This window comes from Rhinolophus hipposideros, assembly GCF_964194185.1.
Source record: "Rhinolophus hipposideros genome assembly, chromosome: 4".
Taxonomy (NCBI): domain Eukaryota; kingdom Metazoa; phylum Chordata; class Mammalia; order Chiroptera; family Rhinolophidae; genus Rhinolophus; species Rhinolophus hipposideros.
This window is the reverse complement of record NC_138050.1, coordinates 8,806,216-8,828,470: the sequence shown is the minus strand read 5'-3', so window position 1 is coordinate 8,828,470 and position 22,255 is coordinate 8,806,216. Positions and strand designations below refer to the sequence as shown.

The window sequence follows — 22,255 nt, the reverse complement described above, 5'->3', positions numbered from 1 at the left end:
AACCAATCTAACACGGCTCCACACTCTATGACTCCAACTGCATGCCATTATGGGAAAGGTAAAACTATGGAGACAGTCAAAAAGCTCAGTGGTTAACCATCAGAGAAATGCAAATAAAAACCACAATGAGTTACCACCTCACCCCAGTCAAAATGGCTATCATCAATAAATCAACAAACAAGTACTGGCGCGGATGTGGAGAAAAGGGAACGATTGAACACTGTTGGTGGGATGGCAGATTGGTGCAGCCACTGTGGAAAACAGTATGGAGGTATCTCAGGAATCTGAAAATGGAACTACCCTATGATCCAGCAATTCCACTCCTAGGTATCTATCCGGAGAAATCCAAAACTCTAATTCAAAAATCTTTATGCACTCCTATGTTTATTGCAGCACTACACAATAGCCAAGACATGAAAACAACCGAAATGCCCATTGGTAGATGACTGGATTAAGAAACTGTGGTACATTTATACAATGGAGTATTACGCAGCCATAAAGAAAGAAATCTTACCATTTGCAACAACATGGATGGATCTAGAGAACGTTATGTTAAGTGAAATAAGTCAGACAGAGAAAGACAAATACCATTATCATCTCACTTAGATGTGGAATCTAAAGAAAAGAATAAGTGAATGAACTAATCAGAAACAGTTTTGGGGACAAAGAGGAAAAACTGAGGGTTGTTAGATGGGTGGGGGGGTGGGGATAAGGGGGAAGGTGAGGGGATTAGAAAACAGTCGGTAACCACACGATGGCCACGGGGTTTTGAAAATTAATTTGGGGAATATAATCAATAATGTTATAAAGATTTTGTAGAGTATCCGATGGACACATGTCCCATTTGGGAGACCACCTCAGGGATGCTGTAGATGCCTGATCACTGCACTGTACACCTGAAGCTGAACAATAATGAATGCCAACTATAATTTTACATATATACATACGTATATATATATATGTATGTATGTATATACTTACAAGAAGCGGAGTACAGCATTAGGAAGAGACAGTGGGAATGTAATGGCTCGGTGCGATGTCAGAAGGATAGTGGATGGGGGGAGGGGAGTCCACATAGTGTGAGGGATATAAATGATAAACGTCTTAAGTATTACTTTGTCTTGTGTACCTGAAACTAATTAAAAAAAAACAGTGCCTATTGTGTTAGAGTAATTGAGGATTAAATGAGCAAGTATAGGTAAAGGTTTTAGATCAGTATCTGACAGAGCTGAGTGAGCAATTAAAAAACTGTGTGTTAATTACTGTTAAAAAAAAACACACAACTCAGTGGTTGCCGGGGGCTGAGGGATGAACAGACAGAGCACAGAGGAGGGAAATTCTCTCTCTGATACTATTAAAGAGCATTATACATTGTGCAAACCCACAGTACACCAGAAGTAAACCCTAAGGTGAACTACGGGCTTTGGCTGATTACAGTATGTCATCAACGTAGGTTCATCGACTGTAACAAATGTCCCGCTCTGGCGGGGGGTGTTGACAGTGGGGAGGCTGTGCATGTGTGAGGACGGGGTGTATGGGAAATCTCTGCATTTTCCTCTCAGTTTTGCTGTGAACCTGAAACTGCACTAAATAGGTGCTCTAAAACCTAAAATAGTCTCTTTTGAAAGGCTATCTTGATAGTACTCCCTGCCCTGTTACCCCACCAAATAAAGAGAATTTAGGGGTGGAGAAGTGTGCCTTCATCTTTATTTAGTCAAGATTCCCTGAGCTACTTCTAGCCTAGCTAACCTGTTCAAAACACACCCAAATAAAATGAATACTCTTTTCTGCCAATCACTTTCCTCCTTGTGATTACATCCAGCTCTGCCTTGGGAGAGATGTTTCCCCCTGAATGTACGTACTCATGGGACGCTGCCTTCCATCAACAAGTTGTAAGGGCACAGTAAAATACTGATTATAACATCAGGAAGTGACAGGAGCACAAAAGGAAATTTTAATGGCATTATCTGCTAAACCTTTTAGCCCACTATATCTGTTTTAAGTAGTTTAGAAGTTATTTTTGTATATAAGTTAATATTTATCAACAGCCATCTTTTGGAAAATGAACTGCTCACACCTGACATTGCTATGATTAGTAAAATGTGCAGGTCCATTTGATTTAGGGGAGAGAAAAAAATCCAACTACAATTTGATCCCATGTGTTTTTTTCCAAAAGAAAAACATTCAAAGTAAAACATGAACATTTAATTACCTTTAAATAATATACGAAATAATTTACATGCTATACATTCCCAAACACACTGAACATAAATTCAATTTTATAAGACATATACACAATATGCTTTTTGCCAACATATTCCCTGTAGGTCACTTAGGATGTTAACTGATCTCTCAGGCCATGTGCGCTGAGCATATAAACACATATATGTGCCTCAAATTGAAGATTAAGATAATAAACCAAAGAGCTGAATATAAGAAGTCCCTAACGAGACTTTAAAGTCTCTTTAAAGATTCTAAAACCACAATCAGTACTGGAACCACGTAACAAGGCACAAAAGCTTTCCCTTTGTGGTCACAAAGATTAAATTTCCTGTCCCAGTGCTTAAATATCACAAATTATATTTTACATATAGTGCATTTCTGTGACAGTTTAGAAAGGCGTATTTTTCCTATTACATAATGTGTTACATACAGAAAAGCATTGGCAAAATAAACAGGATGAGACAAGCTCTAACACAGCAAAGCTTTCTTTCACTTGAAAAAGGTACTTATGTTCAAAACTAATAATAGATACAAGTGTAATAAAAAGAAGCAGGAGCGAAGCTGTGCAGATTTCCTAGTACCCTTGAATTATCCTCGTAATTCAAGTTACTTAAATGTTAGTTAACTTTTCAGTTCTGAAGCCAGCTGGCTCCGGCAATCCTGACCTCAGGCTTCCAGGCCCTGTGTGATTGTGGTCGCTCCAGCCCGGCGGGCCCTCAACTGTAAGTGATTTTTTTTTTTTTGGAACTTAAAGATATGTACCAGTACACAGAACAAATGGTTAACATAACAAGGCAAAATGAAACTCTTCCCAGCAATTGAATCATGTTTGTTAAACACTAACTTTGTATTAGGCTATCCTTCATTTTCCTGTTTTTCTTCTATATTAACAGAAAATAATAGTCCACATAAAAATGACTACTTTAAGATTCATCAAACCAAGGAAAGTCTAACCGATCTGTACTTCCCTTTTGTTTTTACCCAAAAATGTTTGGGTAAACTGAAAGTAAGATAGTTTCAGTAAGAGGAGTAACTCATTGAGAGAGAAAACAGTTTAAAAGTACAGGTACTACTCACTGTTTCTAAGAAGTTTTAGAGCTTTAGTTTTTTCTGCTTACACAGTTATCAAAGGAATAAAACCACAAAATAAGAATCGACAGGATGCAGGATCCATACATAAGAGACAGTCAAATGTGCTGAGACATATTCAAAAAATCAATAACCTAAGTTGTAGATAGCGAGTCATCAAATGTAGTACTAAGCAAATTGTAATCTGAATAAAGACTTCGGTTTCACTAATTCTGACCATGGAAGTGGGACCAGCTAGGCATGAACTTCACAGTGAGCGGCTGCCCATTCAGACAGCAGCACCGTGCACACATGCCTGCAGTACTGAGGCCGCAATCTTCACAAATCAAAACAAGGCCGACGCAAAGAAAACCACAGCCATCTTGCTCTGGGCTAGAAAACTCAAGAGTAAAGAATAAACTGAGATTTTAAGGCTTTCTTAGAAATATTTCTCATGGCACTTCAACATTAAACATCGCTAATAGGCAAAACCTGTAAATATTCACAGTTACATGGTTACATAATCCAAAGTACATGCCATGTCAATTATTACGGAAGGGACGGCCTTGTCAAATTTTGTTTCCTGGCAATTAAATTATATTTAAGTAAGGCTCTTCATGTTTGGTTGTAATTACTACATAAATCATACAGAATGTCAATTCACTAGTATACAATGCAAATTGTGTTTTGAGTAAATGTGCCAACATGACTTGTTTCTTAAAGAACTGAGACAGTCACGTTCCTTGCTAGAAATGCAATTAAACTGACTTTTCTCGATCACAAGAGCAGTTATTATCCTTTCGTCAACTGTTAACCTCCTGCTGCCCTCTAAGATCACTATTCCGTTCGGTCACACACACAGACCATCCTCACAATGTCCACGTCTCGCATTACAGTCAGTCCAGGAAATACTCCGAGTCTAACACGTCATCCTTGCCACGCCGTACTCCAAGCTGACCACGGCAGGCTCCGATTTGGAAAACTCGTCGGCGTAGTCGCTGTACCGGTTATCTGCCGGGTTGCTGCCCTCTATCGTTCGAAGAGCATCAGTCACGGGTAGCAGAGTTTGCGCCTTAAAACACAGGGAGGTTTTGAGGGCAGGTGACTCAGGATGAACTGTGTGTAACAAGTCCTTGGCGAGAACTCCATCTATTTGCTCATTTTTGCGTTGTTTAATTTTCTAGAACAAATCGAAATTTGAAAAACATTACTAATTGCACATAGTACATGCTCAGTATATGTAGATGAGAGAAGAAAACATGCTTTTGTAAATGTCCTCTTTAGGTACATTACAAAATTAAATCTCAAAAAATTAATAAAATCTAGTGCAGATGAATAAGGCATGGTTGACAATCCAAATTATTTACAACTTTTGCAGGAAAATGGTTAATTCAGTCTTTATACTTGACTGCAGAAGATCACTAGGCCTTCATATTTGAAAAGGCCACACATAGAAAGTATGAAAAATAAACATTTCATAACGAAAGAAATCTATATGAGACATTCACCCTGAAATGACAACTACATAATACAACACACACACACAGACACACACACACACACACACACACACACACTAATTTGGCTGAAGATTTTATTGCCTAAAGAGCTTTCTCACAATGTATTTTTTTTTTTTTACAATGGTTTGTTAGGTGAACAAAACAAGCTTTAGAATACAAGAGATTAAAAAAAAAAAAAAAAGGAAAACCAGAAGATTTAAAAAGCATTCTTTGGCAGAGTATCACCCTCTCCAAATCCCTGCACTGACCCCCTATGATCCTGAATTACCTGCCCCTTTGTAACGTATCATCCTCCACTTTACTCAGTAAGTCATTATTTAGATGGCTAAGGAACACGCCAGCCTGCGAGGCAGATGAGACAGTCTTCCTAGGTTATAACAACTGTCTAGGATTTTAAAAATATGTACCTACTGATTGTTTTTGGTTATATATGATGGCAAAGATTACAGAAAGGCCTGTGGGTAGAGAACGATTTCTTAAAGAAGGTACACAAAAAAGCATAAAACATAAAGATTGATCAGTTTGACTACATTCAAATTCAAAACATCTATACGAAACATACCATGTATAAAATGGAAAGGACAAGAACAGACAGGACGAAACCTTTTGTGACACATATAACTAACAAAGCATCAGTGTCTGGTATATAAAGAACTCTTACAAATCAATAACAAAAAGGCAGATACGCCAATAGAACATGAGCAGAGGCTTGAAGAGACAGAAAAGGAAAACCCAAGTGGCCAACAAACATAAAAAGTCACTCAACTTCACTTGTTACCCTGGAAATCCAAACCTGAAAACAATGTATGATCAGCAGCTGAATGGACTGAGATATACTCATATAAGGGAATATTATGCAATTGTTACTAACAAAAGAGATGAAATAAAGCTACATGTATCAACATGGATAAATTCCGAAACAATGTTGAGCAAAATGAAGCGTGACAGTATGACAATCTGCGTGCTGGTTTAAAACACGCAGTTTCTTAGCTGAGTGAATGCATGGGCATTCGAGGTGCATGAGGCCCTGTATGCCTCAGACAAAAACTACATTCTTCGGTATTTTTTCAATATATAATAAAAATACTATTTTAAACCATACAAAATTGTTGTGGATACAAGCCTATGTAGTAGAAGTACACAAATACGCACAGGAACGATTACCACCAAATTGAGCACAGTGACAGCAGGTCGGGGAGGAGTGAGGAGGAGGACACCGGGTCCTCAGATGTATCTACGCTTCATTTCTTAGGACAAGAACATGAAAGCTCTGAAGCAAATATGATTAATGTTGGATTCTCACAAAGCTAAGTGGTAGATACCCTGATATTATCATTCTGTGTCTCCACTATATACTTCAGATATTTCAAAATCCAGGAAAAGTGATTCAAACTAACCTATTCAAAGTAAAAAAAGATCTGATGGAAACAACCATTGTATTTATGAGGTTTCTATACATACTAGTTTACACTAAGAACACAAGCAAGAAAACAAGCTAATTTAATATTCCAAATACATTACATTAGATACTTGAGAATACTTACAGATTCCAAGTCTTGAATATCTTTCTCTAACTGTTTATTTTCCTCATTCATGTTCATAATTGTATTACACACCAACTGCCTGGGATGCAATGTTCGATCAAACTGGTGGTACATGTTTCTCCAAAACCTTTACGACCATAAAAAAATTTTTTTTAAATAAATTGTGTTTGAGAAAAATAGAATATAAATACTTCAATGATGCCAACTTACTTAAAATTGAAAGATACTGTATTTGGCTCCAAAACTGCAAATTTCTGAGATTTGTAGAGAGGATTTAAGTACTTCTTTTGGTCATCCAGAAGAAATGGCCAGAGGGAATAAGTCTTCTCCTTTAACCTTATGTAACGAGAGAAACATAAAGATCTTTCCCTCAGATGCCAATTCTCAGTTTCATAAATCAGGCAATTGTTTCCCAAGCAGATTTAAGTTTTAGCTTTTCCTTCTCGTCACAGTCTAATGTCACCTTGTCTCTGAATTCTGTATTCTGCTTTTTCACTTATAACTGTGTAATAAAACCATGTCTATTATACACAACACAAGTACACGACTTCCTCTCACAATCACACACTTCAAGAGATTCCTCTCTTAACTTACACAATTTCATAACCTTGGTCTGTTACACCTATTTCAGGTCACCACACATATACAGGTGACCCTTAAACAACATGGGTTGTTAAAGGATCCTCTTACACATGGATTTTTTCAACAAATACACAGTTGGCCCTTCATATCCCTGGGTTTCACATCTACAGATTCAACTAAGTGTAATCTAAAACAGTATTTTCAAATCCATGGATGCGGAGGGCCGACTTAAATTATACACGGATTTCCAACTGTGTGTGGGGGTGAGGGTTGGTGCCCCTGACCCCCACATTGTTCAAGGGTCAAATGTACAAAGAATAAGACACTAATATATCTCTCTGTCTGCCTTATTCTCCCAGACCCACACCTGGGCTCTAATGGCATGTATTACAGGGCACGGACAAATTGAAGTGTGAGTGGGTACAAAAAAGGGAATTAGGAAAAATCAGGACATTTTATTCAAGAGTAAAAAAATGCCAATTATACTACAAATCTAAGAGTAAGTAGGTGAAGTAGGCGGGTAAAGGGTAGAATGGTTTTAGATAATATATTTACCAAATAAAGATAAAATAGATAGGGATACAGGGGTAAAAGTGGAGAATCTGCTCATTTTTTCATGACCCCTAAGATGGCCAACAGTATGTTCTTAGAGAAAGAGCGCTAGGAAGTATTTTTATTACTATCTTCCTATTTATGAGGATGTTTGACACTAAGAATAGTTTTTCCTAAAATAGCTCTGTACTGCAAAAGTCACATCTCCTAATTATGAAGAACTGTGACATACTATACAAGAGCTAAGTCAATAATCTCTAATTAGTTCATCTGTCATACTCTACTTCAATTGTTATTCCCTTCATACATCTTTAGAATTTTCCACGTGCTCTCAGTTCTGCCTTCAACTCTGTTGAGAGTAACAGTGGACAGCTGTCTTCAAAGTATGACCAGATTTAGCCTCTCTAATGTCACTTTAGAGCAGGGGTGTCCAAACTGCGTCCAATGGGCCAACTGCGGCACGAGATCCATTGTTAATTGGCCCGCAGCAAATTCCAAAAATATATTTAGTTTACTTAAATAAACCAGGTGAGGCAATAGTACTTCACCTCGAGTGAGTGGCCCAGCTCACTGTGTATTTTACTGCACATGGCGCTTGGTGAAAACTGTTGAAAAAAGTTTAGACACCCCTGCTTTAGAGGTTCAAAGATCTATTAACTCCTCTTTATTGATTACTGTAAGAAATCAAAACTCAGAAGCCCAATGTAAAGAGTGCCAAAAAAAGGTATACACATGACTCGTTCATCTTTTGTTATCAGTATACTCAAATATAAAAAGACATCTCACAGCTTTACCCCCTTGCATCAAAATCTAGCCAGCAGCCCCTAATCTCAAAGACTTGGGGAGGGAAGAACAAGTGTGAGACCCAATCAGGGACAGACACACATTGCAGACCTTTGGGTAGGTCTATCTCCCCAAAGAACTGTCTGTTTAGAAACGTGAGGAGAGCTACAAGGCTTCATCTAACTTAACTTACCCAGTTTTTAAATATTTTATCACACTTTAAAACTTAGTGACCAATATTTTCTAGGAAATGAAATAATGTAAAGATTTTTCTGTTCTAAATATACATTCAGACTGGAAAGGAGCATGAGGAGGGTTTCTAGGGTATTGGTAATGGTTCTTATTCTGGGTGCTGGTTACACAGGTGGATGAGTTTAAAACACTGAGCTTCACACTTAGGACGTATGTACTTTTCTGTATGTATGCTACACTTCAAAACAGATTTTAAAAATGGACTTTGACTATTAACCTGAGGGTGTGAAGGATATTCAGAGGGTACTTGGCTTCAGAAATATAGACAATAAAATCTTTACAATAAAATTCAGTTCTATTTCATACTGTCAAAATATTTTAAGTTCAACTATGATTTATATTAGACCTCAGCTAAGTTGGGGGGGAAAAAGCCATCTTAATTAAACTGTCTTACTTGAGTTCTTCTCTTTCTTTCTGACAATTTCCAAGGAAATTTCCAAATTGGCATGAATGAATATGTTCATGGATCTGAAGAAGAAACGCTTCATTGAATTCAAAGGCTTGTGGAAACTGTTCAGTCAAATGCCACACACATTCCAAGAACTGAGTAAACACCGGTGAGACTTCCTTTGGGTCACCATCCAAATGGCCACACCTAACCCCCCAGAAAATATAAGCTTTGAAAAATGTCTCTGAAAGAAGTCAATTGTTTGGGTATTATTAAATTTAAACACATATCCAAAAAAAAAAAAAATCCTAAAACATTATTACATTGGCATAAGAAAAACTGTGACATTTTTATTGAACAATTAACACCTACGTGTTTTTCAACCAGTTTTAAAGGGTGTATTACCTTCTACCTATTACAATCCAGAGAAACAGTAATAAATTGCCATGAAAATTAACAAAGGTATAAGAATTGAAAGAAATGACAGAAAAAACGAAATCAGTCTTCACACAAAAAGCCGTATCGCACTCTTACCTGCCATCGGACATGCAAATTAAGAAGAATAAAAACATTCTGGCATTCTAAACCAGTTTTACTAATTTTACAAAATATGTAAATGTATACCTGTGACTCACCTCTCTGAAAATTTATGTCCAAAGGAGATCCAATCCTTTTCTATTAAAACCTTAATAAGAAAAAGTAAATTCCATTTAAAACTACTTGGAAATTTTTTTTTGTTTAGGATGGATTAAATCCTATTATCTTAAAAACAACATTTATCCTTTTAATTTATGGTTGCAAAGAAAACATTAAAAATTTTAATTATAGGCAAAAGACAGCGAGAACCAGGATAAGAGGTCGATTTCACAAAGAATACAAATGGTCCATATTAAGAAATACCACAGTCTTATAACTTAAATTATTTTGGTTGCGTTTATTACATTTTAAGTGACAAGTGCATGTTATAAAGCACTGCTGCATTTACATTTCTGTATGTATAATTATGATAAGATGCCAAGAAGGAAGGCTGGGAAAACAGAAATCAAAATAGTAAAAGCGGTTAATTGTGGGTGGTAGACTGTGGTTAAGTTTTAAACCGTTTGGCTTACGTGTAACATTACCTCTGTAATACTTTTAAAAAAAGAATGATAAAGAGACCAATCAAAAGTTTATATTCAACTTCAAATAGTAATATCTAAACTCTTGAACGGTGTGTCTTTCTTAATCTGTTTCCTCTGTCACAATTCTACTGAAATAATTTAACAGGCTTCTAATTTTTTTCAGTCTAAACAGCGTATCTTCTAACTATATAATATACATAATAATATCATTATACAATCACCAAGTACATTCTTTTCAGTGTCAAAACTGCTACTTTCAGCTTCTCTGGCTTTGTCTTCAATCTCTCCGGAAGGCCATATAATGGGATGGGTAAGGATGCAGCTTCTGGAGTCACACTGTGTGGAGGAAGTCCGAGCTCCACCCCTCTACCTCCACGTGACCTCAGGCAAGAGTCCTGAGGGCTGTTACAGCAAGTTTTACCACGAGCCCCCTGTCATTCTCTCCTACACACCTACTTCTCAAACTTGCTCACTACACTCATTCCTCTGATGATCTCAGAGGAAAGGAGAGCAGCACCACCCATCCTGTCAGCGGAAATCATCCTACAAGAGGGCTCCTATCTTCTACTCCACATCCAATCCCTGAACAATTCTACAGACTCGACTGCCTTAACATCCCCAAGGCTGAACCCATCACCTCCGCCCGCATTGTGTTACCTGCCACCTTAGTTCTGGCCCTCTATGCACTACTGAGTTGTCCTAACAGGTTCTACACTGGTCTCTTAGCCTTCATTCCCACTCCACCCTGCCTTTAGGAACTCAAACCAGTTTTTTTTTTTTTTTAAAGCAAATCTAAGCAAGTTATTATTTCCTCTGTTTTAAAGCCCTTTAATGGAGATCACTACACACAAACTCCAGTCTTCTCTTCCTCAGGCCCTCACCCCACTATATTCTTCTGCACCCAAGCCCCCCAACACTCACCCTGAACGCCGTCAGTCACACGTTACCTGCACTCACCTAAAGGAGCTGTGCTTTCATTCTCACAGCTCCTTTTGCCTGGGAAGCTGTCCCTCTGTACCTGGTCATTTGGATGCCTAGCAAACGATTAAAGCCAAACATGGCAACGGAAAGGTTCCTTATCTTACACTCTTCAAGGTAAGCTGAATATTATTTTATTAGCAGCACTTCCATTTGTCCTGCCCCAGATTCAGTATGTTAGCGCCACAAAATAATGGTGCTGAAAGGGACCTTCCCTTGCTATAAGATGACACTATACTTAGTAATTCTAAACTAGTGACAATTCCTCCCATCTCTTCGTTTTACTTTACTTGCCATGAGTTAAGACATAACTTTTGAGAACATGAGTGAATCTCATCGTACGTTAAAAAAAATAAACAAAAAAACAAGAGCCAGGCCTTTAGCTTCACAAAGCTGAAAATCTGTTCACCTAGATTTTAATCTAATCCTCAGATATAAACATGGTTCCTAACATGTAACTACAATTAATAAATGGAGTTTTAAATAGAAAGTTTCTTTCAGAATATAATTTTAAGTACTCTATTCATGCCTTGTTTTACTACATTACTTACACGTTTTAGATAAACATGAGGGAAAAAATACTGAATACTTCCATTGTAACAATTTAGGAAATAATAACTTTTAAATCTAAACCTTTTTGTCAAAGAGGTGGCACAAATGGAAATCAGCCTAACTCACGGTGTCTCAACATCAGCACTGCTGACGTCTGGGCCAGATGACCCTCGGTGTAGGGCTGTCCTGTGCGATACAGGGTACTTAGTAGCGTCCTGGGCCTCTAGCTGCTAGATGCTGGTTGTACCCTTGCCGGTAGCTGTCACAATCAAAGCTGTCTCCTAACATTACCCAATGTCTCCTGGGGGAACAAAATCATTCCTATTGGAGAACCACTGGTCTAATAACTCCTTACCATGAATCCTTTGATTGTCCTGTAGTAGGAATCCAATAACAGAGAGCCAAGGGAACAGACCTGAGAAGTCCTATCCCAGCCATCGGAGCAATGTACCAACACACTTGCATTTTCAACCACTATTGCCTGAAAAGAAAGACCACATACTTAGGTTCTAGCAGAATCCATTTTAAGTGAATCAGTAAGTTCTACTCAAACCATTAAGTACTGCATTATAAAGAAGAGCTAGGACTGCAGCAATAATGTCACCACAGCATAATTTCCAAAAAACAAAACAAAACACAAAGCAAACAAACAAAGACAAAAATACCTTTTCAAAGTGTTCGGGCATTTCTTTTTAAGTCCCTACATGAAGTGCTACTTATTTTTGAAGCTCAGAGTAAGAACTTCATTAAAGAGGTAAAACATAATACAAGTTATCTGACTAAAAAAGATACCAACACCCAACAGAATAAATCCATCCCTTCCCAACCATTATAAACCCCCAAACCAAATATGAGCGATGAAGAGTTACTTTGGCTAAGAAGATTGCAGCATCCATGACAGCTTTGATATGGCGAAGCCATCCTGAGCTCTCCAAACCAGAGTAGAAATCATTGACAGAAAGGCCTTTGGTACCATTGACTGAAAAGGGGGGGAAAACATTTCAATTAGAATGGGCTAGAGTCTCCACTCCTCCTATTCAAGGTATCTCTGGGTGAGTGAACTGGGGAAGGAGAGAAGAGGACAAAATAAATGGGCAGGACTTTATAAAAGAACAGATGCTATCAGAAGCTCAGTAATTTGACTTTTTTGTTACACTTTTCTGTCTGTCTGTGCTTTAAAAAACGCTCCTACCATGTTTCCCCGAAAATAAGACCTAGCCAGACAATCAACTCAATGCGTCTTTTAGAGCAAAAATTAATATAAGACCCGGTATTTATTACATTATAATTTTATATTATATTATATATTATATTATATATTATAGACCTAGTCTTATATTATAGTAAAATAAGACCGGGTCTGATATTAATGTTTGCTCCAAAAGACGCATTAGAGCTGATTGTACAGCTAGGTCTTATTTTCAGGGAAACATGGTATCTCTTCCTTTAAAAAACTTGTAGCACAAGTGTTTAATTAAAATAGACTGCTGTTTTAAATTTTTAAAATTCCACACCATGACTAGAGAGATACCTTACTATTTAAATGGAACATTGTCATAAATTAATCTTAACTGTACTGACTAATCAAGAATACCTATCTAACAATAGCAATTTTTTGTAAAACCATTAGAATTATACTGTTCAATAGAGTAGCTACTACCCAAATATGACTATTAAACACCTGAAATGTAGGCAGTCCAAAATGAGATGTACTGTGGTAAGTGTAAAATACACACTGGTCAATTTCTAAGATTTAAAGACAAAAGGTAAAACATATCGTTACTAATTTTTGTATTGATCATATGTTAATGTTTTTAATATGTCAGGTTAAGTATATTATTAAAATTATTTTCAACTATTTCTTTTTACTTTTTAAAATGTGAGTACTAGAAAATTTTGAATTACATCATTTTAAATTTGACTTTAAATTTTATGTTTGACTAGCATTGTATTTCTATTGAACAAAGCTGACTAGAAGGTAAGCAATAATCATACCTTCCAATAATTTCTGAAGGCTGGACCGCATGACATGAATGTTTTCAATTCCAACAAACTGAAATCTAATATTAGAATAGTTGTCTTCATTTTCATAACCTTTTCCAGCTGCTCTGTTGGCCATTGCATTCAGCTAAAAATATACATTTCAGAAATTTAGAGACAAATTGTTTTTATCTTTTAACTTAACTTACCAAAATATCATGAAAACACCAAATAAACTACATTTTAGCTAGCAGAGAGTTTAAAGGAACTCATCAAAACTAAACGTGCTACCATTTTTTAATAAGTAAAAAGGAAGTCTAAGCAAGTTACTGTTTCCTCTGCTTAAAGGCCTTTAATTATAATTAATTAATAGTTAATAATAGTGAAGAAAGATACTGTAAAGTAACAACGTGATTGCTATATAATGGAAAAGTCAGACAAGTCTCCACAAACACTTCATAAAACTGATTCACTTAGTTTTTACTCACTTTTCCATGTATTTGTAATACATCAAAATTTTTAAAAAGAAGTATCTCCTACGTAAACCCTAATGATTCAGAGCTGGGTAGTTTTTCTTTTCCAGACTGAACCTATGAGATTCACCTCAGAACAGGCCTGGAGCACTTGGTCATTCAGAAAGCCAGAGGGACCCTGAAGATCAGATCTGAGATATACGTCAGATTATTTGAGGTTATCCGTATTAGAGACCACTGGAGGCCCACACAGTATATAATAAGGCGTATAATCTGCTAGTTTGACACAGCTCCAAGAATTGGACCAAAAATAAACGGATCTCGAGAGAGAAAGCAGATTGCCTGGAGGCCCATGATCTTCAATTTTTACATCAAATACTAGCAGAGATTCACTTAAGGTTTAAGGTTTGTCATGTTTAATTCTTTCAGGCTAGGATTTTATATAGTACTTTATTACAATTTACTAAATATTCTTATAAACTCAGATGAAACAATCTAAATTTTAGGAATAAAAAGGAGCTTTTCATTCAGAGGATTGGGGCCCAGGTTGGTACCAAATACAGTTAAATTTTATTTACCAACTCACTAATTATTCAGCACCTATGACGACTAAGGTAAGAGTTAGATATTAAAAATTTTACAGTACTATTACTTAAGTTTAACTACTAAAACAAAACAATCAAAGATATACTTTCTCTGTAAAAGTCAATTACACAAATAAGAGATTCGTGAGAAACAAACAGCCCTCAGATCTTATATTCAGAAAGTCTTGCATTACAATCATCTTTTATATCTAATATCACCTAAAAATAGGTCTAACAATTAATCCACCTACATTATACAAGTAAAACAAAAATTTTCTTACAAGAGATATTACTAATGCACTTGACTTCTAAGAAAGTCTTAACAAAACATTATCAAATTATCAGTTTCTAAATTTTAATATTCCTTAATTTATTCAAATTAATCGTATTTTTTGTTTTCTCCATTATCTTTTGTGAGACTGCATAATGATGAGAATTACTTCTGATACAGCTATCACTCCTTTCAACAAAGCTGCCTAAAATTGTGGTCTATATCGCTCACTCGCTTTTTCTCATCGCTTTCTCTTATTTTCTCATCATTCCAGATTTTTGAAGAAATCCTCACTATAATTCTGCCAATGTCCTTTTGTGTAGCCCACCAGCTCTGCATACGATGCTATAATAAAAATTAAAAGTCATGTTAGCTACTACCATTGAGGATTTTAATTACTTTCGTTTCAGGATCCTTAAATGAATCGGTTGTTTAACCATATTTATGAAAAGAAAAAGGAATTGTGACATTTCTCCCAATGATAAAAATTTAGGTGATGGAAAGAGAACTGACTCTGGGTGGTGAACATACAATGTAAGATATCGATAATGTATTACGGAATTGTACACCTAAAATCTATGTAACTTTACTAACAAGTGTCACCCCAATAAACTTTAACTTAAAAAAAAAATAAATTTAACCTTACATAATAGATGCCTAACAAAACAACTATTTCCTGTTCACTATTTATAATTCTCTAGTGCAATGTTTCCTAAGTTGACTTTAACTGTTTTCCTTTTTTTCTTGAATATTTCAAATTAAGGTCCATTATTTTAACACGAAGTGTTTTGCCAATTAAAAATTCTACAAAAAAAAAATAAGAATTTCTAATTTTCACAACACACACACACACACACACACACACACACACACTATTTAGTATTTCTTCACAATAACATGATACTGATACACCATCAATAGTTCTCAGTGAAACAGCTTTCCAAAACATATGTGCGTGTGTGTGTGTGTGTGTGTGTGTGTGTGTATGTGTGTATAGTCAGAAAATATCAGAAAACCCAAAAAATCACTGTTTGGGTTACTGGGAAATTGGTCTCCTAAGTTGGTATCCTTTAAAAGATTGATTTTCTTAGTATCATTAGCCTCGGTTAATGTAAAACTAAGATTCTGATATGTTAAATATGGATAAGTTGATCAACTCTTTAATAATTAAAGTAACAAAGATAATTAACTAGTAGACTGTACTGTAGTCAAGACACATACTTTGGGCCTGGTATCCACGACATACATATAGCGATTGGCTGGGTTGGCTTTGCTAATGGCTTGTAGCAAATGTTCGTCCTCCAGGCACCGGGCACTGAATCCTGACAGTGGTTGGCTACATCGACAAATGGCAGCCTAATTTTAAGAAGACAGAAAAAAACATCATCCAAAGATGTCTAAAATATGTCTCAAAAAATGCTTAGAAGAAAAAAAGTTAAAATCAAATGTGCAATCTGTTTAAAAGTTGGCAGGACAATTAGAAATCCTATTTGAATTAAATACTATTTCAATATCCTGATGTAACTTAATTTTTTCCAATATTCTCTTCTAAGAAACCTAATACCTCCTTATCGGGTTTGATGAAAAAAATCTTAGCTCCTTAGAAGCAACACCTGGTCGATTCTCTATCACGTAACCTACTAAGATACTTGCATTCTGTGCCCTAGATAACAAGATACTTTTAACCCAAGTTCAAGTAAGATGTCAGTCAATAAATGTAGAACAGCATTTTTTAAATAGCAAGCAACCTTTGAACTTTTACTTTCCAAAGGCTTTCAGAGCTCTAATTAGAAATCAGCAATATTTATATAAAATGAGCTTCAATTCAAATTTGGGTTAAAATTTAGTCAATCTAAGAACGCAAAAGTATTTATAAGTAGTAGTGAATGTTGGGTTAGATACTTACTGTTGTTTAAAGTCTTAAATAAAAGATCATTCCAAACATGGTATCATTAAGGGGGAAAAAGTATATATAAATTTACACATTTATACATTTTAAATTCAGACGTACAAAAAAACACATAAAAATTTAATAGAGGAAAATGAGGATTGCTTTATTAAATTTTTTCAGACCTATTTCCTGATTTGTTAAGTTGGGCATTGAATATTTATTTTCAGCCCAGATTTCCAACAGAAAATTTATACAAACATGGGTGTGTCAAACAGAGGCCATAACCAGCCATAACTCCTTACGACTTTGTTTTGAAAACTAGATTAGGAACTTCTGTTTAAAGTTTTACTTTTTACCTCTTGCTCCCTTCTGAAACTCAACTGAAAGTTCTAATAAAGAAATTTAATATGTGTAATACAAAAAGTTCAAAGAAAATAGGAAAGGATACAAAAATAGAGATGTCAATAAAATTTGGGGAAATGAAAGCAGATTGACAATAGCCGATGTACCACAACAGAGAGCTGCCAAACCATTTATGAGTCCGTACGAAGCAAGGAATTTTGAGCAGCAAAAATCCCAGAAGAGCTCAGGATTCGGTACCTCTGAAAGCCTGAGTGGGGGTATAACTGAACACAGCAGAAATGGGTGAATGTCTGTACAAGACTCCCAGATTTTCCCTCATCCGGAAGACAAAGTTTATTCTATGAAGAGGATTAACCTGAAGACTGGACAACAAGCACAGCTGTGGTGAAGGTGAAGCCTTGTACCCCCTAACTCAGGAGGATTAAGTACCATATAACAAAATGTGAGATCGTCCCCTCCCTCTTCCTCCCACACTTGGATTCTGGCCAGACTTACCACACATTGGGATGAAAATTACAACAGGAAGAATCCAAAGATAGAGATCTCTCAGACACACAAACAAACTTCTAAAGAGCTTTGTAGTACCTCACTCTTAAATGAGAGGCCAGCCAAGAATCAGATATTTAAAGGACGGGAAAAACAAACAGAAAAAAGAAACTGAACAAACAGATAACTAACTGGGGAGCAAAGAATTTTTTCAAAATCCTTAACATCTTCAGACAACTAAGTATCATATCCAAGAATAGAAAACTATCTAAAACAGAAAAGAGTTCTTAGACTTTAAAACACTGTAGCAAAAAAAAAAAGAAAAAGGATGTAAGAGATGGATTGGCTATAGGGTCGAGTAAAATTAAGTAAATCTTCCAGGAAACAGAAAGAGATGAAAAATTGAAGAGAAAATGGAGATTTATGATAGGAAGCCCATTTGTCAAGCAACAGAGAGAGAGAGAGAGAGAGAGAGAGAGAGAGAGAGAGAGAGAGAGAGAGAGAGAATTAATAGGAGAGAGGAAGTTACCAAAGAAATAGAGAAACAACTTCCTGAAACTGAGATCTGAGTTTCCATATAGAATTTAAAACAATATGCCAAGGCACATCACTCTGAAATTTCAGAACACTCGGGGGAAAGCAAATTCTAAAAGCTTCCTGAGGAAAAAAAAAAAAAATCAGGTCACAAAAAACTGGGAGTCAGAAATGGCATCTAACTGCTCCACTTACTAGCTGTGAGATACAGAAAAAGTGACTTACCCTCTCTGAACTATAGTTCCCCATTTGACAGTTACAGGTAATTAGCAGAGTCCATCTTATAAAGCTAGCAAGCGGATTTCATGCACATACAGCATTTAACATATAGTACCTCCCAGCCTACTGTTACAAAGGTAAATTTTACTGTAATGGGCAATCCCTATTACAGCATCTCAGTACAAAGATGCCTCCTCCATCTCTTCATATTGCAAAACACACTTCCAATTTGAAGAGCTTACTATTAAAATGGGAGCCTGAAATACCTTTGGTTCTCTCCCTTTTCTAAGTACTTGGTTGGCTTGTCAAAACTATCTGGTTCCCCCAACATAGGCAGGATCAAAAGAGAACCACAGGCAAGGAGCAGAACCGATCTGTTCACTAACCTCATTATTTTCAAGTCACTACTAGAAGGAAGGAAGGAAAGAATGGGGGTGGGGGATGACAAGTATACAAATTTCTATAATTCAGGGTAATTTTGTTTTAAAAGTTTGAAAATGTAATTAAGTGAAAAGCCAGCACTTCTCTATTAGCAACATTATAATAACAACCTCTTAATGTAAACATGAGTGTTCTTTCGGATACTTACACCATACTACATTTGTAAAATCAGAAAGAAAGCTTCGTACCTCCTTATTTTGATGGTAGTAGGAAAGGACTGGGAACCTTCCCTTGCTGCGGAACTTGGAACTACCAACAATTATTGGTTTGCTTGCTATTCGGGGAACATAAAGTTCTCTGGGATAAGTTTCACAAATCTGTAAAAAATCAAACAAAACATAACCATTCCATGCATCGCTCAACCATGAGGTTAAAAACCACCTTTAAAAAACTGTAAAATTTACAGAGACAACTCGCTACTATGGTGCTGTCTGGTACTAACATTTTCTGAATTTCCCCAGAAAGTCGCCAAGTTACCTTGTATTCCCGGTTGGCATCAGACAACTGCCAGTTTGAATTTGGCACTCCCATCCTCTTATATTCCTGAGCAAGGTCAATGAGCTGCCAGCCTCGTAGTCGTTCTGAGTCATTTTGCTTGGGATTATAAGAGAATGCATAGAGATCTTCATATTTTCCTGTGGTGCATAAAATACACAAACGTTAAAATGTAACTTATGAGGCTTAATTCACTACAAATAAAAGTATTTTCCAGTTTTACTCCTCCCTTTTTTCTTTAAAATCTTCAGAGAAGCCTAATACCCAAATATATTTTAACTTAGTATTTTCTCAGTTGTTTGATGCAAATGATTATACATAAAGGCACACATGTCGATCTGAGAGTCAATTTGTATTGTCAGTTAAAGCTAGTAAATAATACAATTGGACTTATACATTAAGTACTCTACTGCCACATTTCCTTTTCTGAAAAGTAAAATTTTAAAGACACAAATAGATACTTTGCACCCACCACTTTTCCCAAATGAGATATAAAATAGACTAATAATGCTGTAATGAGAACTCGAGGTGGCATATAGAACATGAAATTGTGTATGCATTCCTATAGTACAATTTTGACCTGAAATGGCAATGCACAGAGGTCCAGAGAGAACTGACCTCTGAACAACAATCAGCTCCTGCAGTCACAGAAGCATCTGGCTTAACTTGGGACAATGGGATAAATGTTACAGGCTTTATGTGTCAGGAGAGAAGAGTGAACGAACACCTGCCCCTAGACCACTGCAATCCAGGTGTTCAAATAAAACAAAGTAACATCCAGTAACTAACGTCCTTTGTCTCCCTGGAGGGGGGTCTATGTAATTCAAGTCATGTAGGGGAAAGGAAGCCGCCAGATCCCTAAGGCATGGCAGTGATAAGATTTCTCATCAGGGCCTGTATCTCTCTCACTCCTACCGCGACTATGTATACTGGATTCACCCTCTCTATTCTCTCTGCTCATCTCCTTTATGTTCCACGCCAGTCAATTAAGTGTATTAGAATCTATCAGTCCCGCTGCTACCAGAGGAGGTTGACCTTCCTTAACAGTTCATTTAGTACTCAATTTCCAAGTCACTCCCATTGGTTGTGGGATACTTCAAAAAAAAAAAAAAAAGGCTATACTATAAATGCTTACTTTGTCCTTTGGAAACTATTCTTACAACTCAGATCGTAAGTTTCCAATTACTCTTAGGCCAAATTTTTTAGAACAGAACTTGACTTAAGAGTAACTTAAAGTATAAAACAACAGTACTGAGATATTAAATAAAGTACTTTAGATAATCCATCTCACAATTGAGCGAGTAAGCTTTGGTCTCTAAGAACAGTACCTTGTTTTGAAAGTTGTAGCAAAGAGTTGTAAATATCATGGCAATCTCTTTCTCTGGGAACAATGAAATGCACAATCCTGAAGTTCTTGCACTGAATCACAAGTGGGCATCCAGAAGTCGTCAAAGCCAGTTTCTCTACTGAGGCAATATGGTGATGCAATATCTATAGCATGAAAAAAACACGTGATCAGCATTATAAAAAGCACTAAATATTCTCTTCCACAGTGCATAAATGTTAGAAAAGCCCTCTTCAAATAAAGACTCAAATGTTATACACTACATACTCAGAAACAAAAATTTTAAATGACAATCCCCAAGTAAGAAATGTCCCGACACTTCCTCCGTCACTCCACATGTTCAATACACCCTCAAACCTGCGAAGTACATTCCCTAAATGTCTCTGTAAGTTGTCTGCTTCTCTCTTTCCCCACTGTCACTCCCCTAGCTGCAATGTTCCCATTCTTTCTCACCTGAATTACTATAAATAGTCTCCTAAATACTCTATAGTCATTCTTTACTCCCCTCCCCCATCTGTTTTCTACAAGGTAGGTGAGTGATCATTAAAAAACAATCAAAAAAAAAAAAAGCAATCTAGTCACATTATTTCCCACTTCTCCCCTTCAGTACTAACCAGGCCCGACCCTGCTTAGCTGCACTCAGGGTGGCATGGCAGTGGACTATTTCCCTTTTCTAGCCTCATTTCAAGCCCCTCCCTACATCACTAAGTTCTAGTGACAATAGCTTTCTTTTGCTTCCTCAAATGAACCAAGTTCCTTTACACACACTCTGAGTTGCTCCTACTATCCAAGATATTGTAGCTCTAGCTCTTCACCTAGGAACTTCTAGTATTATTTTGGGCCTTTGCTTAAAACTCATCACTGAGAAGGATGTATATAGCGTGACAATCCCCGCAGCCCTTCTCAAGTAAGTTAGGCTCCCTACATTATTTTATACAGTGTCAACCTACACTTTTCCTTCATTACACTTAGTACATGTGTAATTCGTTATGTAGTGAATATCTATGTCTCTTAGCTAGATTTTAGGAACTTCGTAAGAAGCAATACTATAAGTAAACTGAACACCATTATAGCTCCAGCATCTCATACAGTACCAGGAACATTATAATGAACCTTTTCAAATAAAAAAAAAAATTCAAATATTATATATTACACATTCGAACTTAGAATTTGGCCAAACCAGAAATATAGATGTCATTACTGATACCTCCTCTATCACAATAAATGCTTATTGAATGAAAGAATATAATGTCCTATTACAAACTCAGCACTTGTTGGCATTTTAAACATGATTCTCATTCTCATGTATTACTACCATATTCTGCTTACCATTAAAAAACGTTTTCCTTTTCTTAATACCATTCCTATATGTAAAATAATTATAGCACACTTTTCCAGAAAATAAAAGATCTTAAAGTTATAGCAGGTTTCTGGATGATAAAACTCAATCATGGCAAGAGATCAATACATCCCGAATTGATCTAAAAATTTACCAGTAAAAAATTCCAACCTGCTGTGTGTGTGTGTGTGTGTGTGTGTGTGTGTGTGTGTGTATGGCGGGGGGCAGGGTGAGAAATGATTATATTATAAATATTAATTATATAAAGTTT

At 36.3% G+C, this 22,255-nt stretch overlaps 1 protein-coding gene across 2 annotated transcripts in view; it reads right to left on the bottom strand.

The window, feature by feature from the left end:
- Positions 1 to 2,190: 2,190 nt before the first annotated feature.
- The window catches only part of MTMR6 (myotubularin related protein 6), a 35,739-nt gene continuing 15,674 nt past the window's right edge, over positions 2,191 to 22,255 (bottom strand). Inside the window, exons 3-15 of one of the 2 annotated variants that reach the window (XM_081045935.1) lie at positions 20,629 to 20,791; positions 19,283 to 19,440; positions 18,994 to 19,122; positions 16,093 to 16,227; positions 15,103 to 15,216; positions 13,559 to 13,691; positions 12,433 to 12,542; positions 11,919 to 12,044; positions 9,548 to 9,597; positions 8,919 to 9,119; positions 6,566 to 6,691; positions 6,356 to 6,482; positions 2,191 to 4,471 (exon numbers count right to left, since the gene is read on the bottom strand). In XM_081045935.1, coding sequence (XP_080902061.1) covers positions 4,211 to 4,471; positions 6,356 to 6,482; positions 6,566 to 6,691; positions 8,919 to 9,119; positions 9,548 to 9,597; positions 11,919 to 12,044; positions 12,433 to 12,542; positions 13,559 to 13,691; positions 15,103 to 15,216; positions 16,093 to 16,227; positions 18,994 to 19,122; positions 19,283 to 19,440; positions 20,629 to 20,791 — 1,833 coding nt within the window. In that variant the 3' untranslated portion in view covers positions 2,191 to 4,210. The remainder of the gene's footprint in view (positions 4,472 to 6,355; positions 6,483 to 6,565; positions 6,692 to 8,918; positions 9,120 to 9,547; positions 9,598 to 11,918; positions 12,045 to 12,432; positions 12,543 to 13,558; positions 13,692 to 15,102; positions 15,217 to 16,092; positions 16,228 to 18,993; positions 19,123 to 19,282; positions 19,441 to 20,628; positions 20,792 to 22,255) is intronic. The other variant, XM_081045934.1, reaches the window with a different exon arrangement.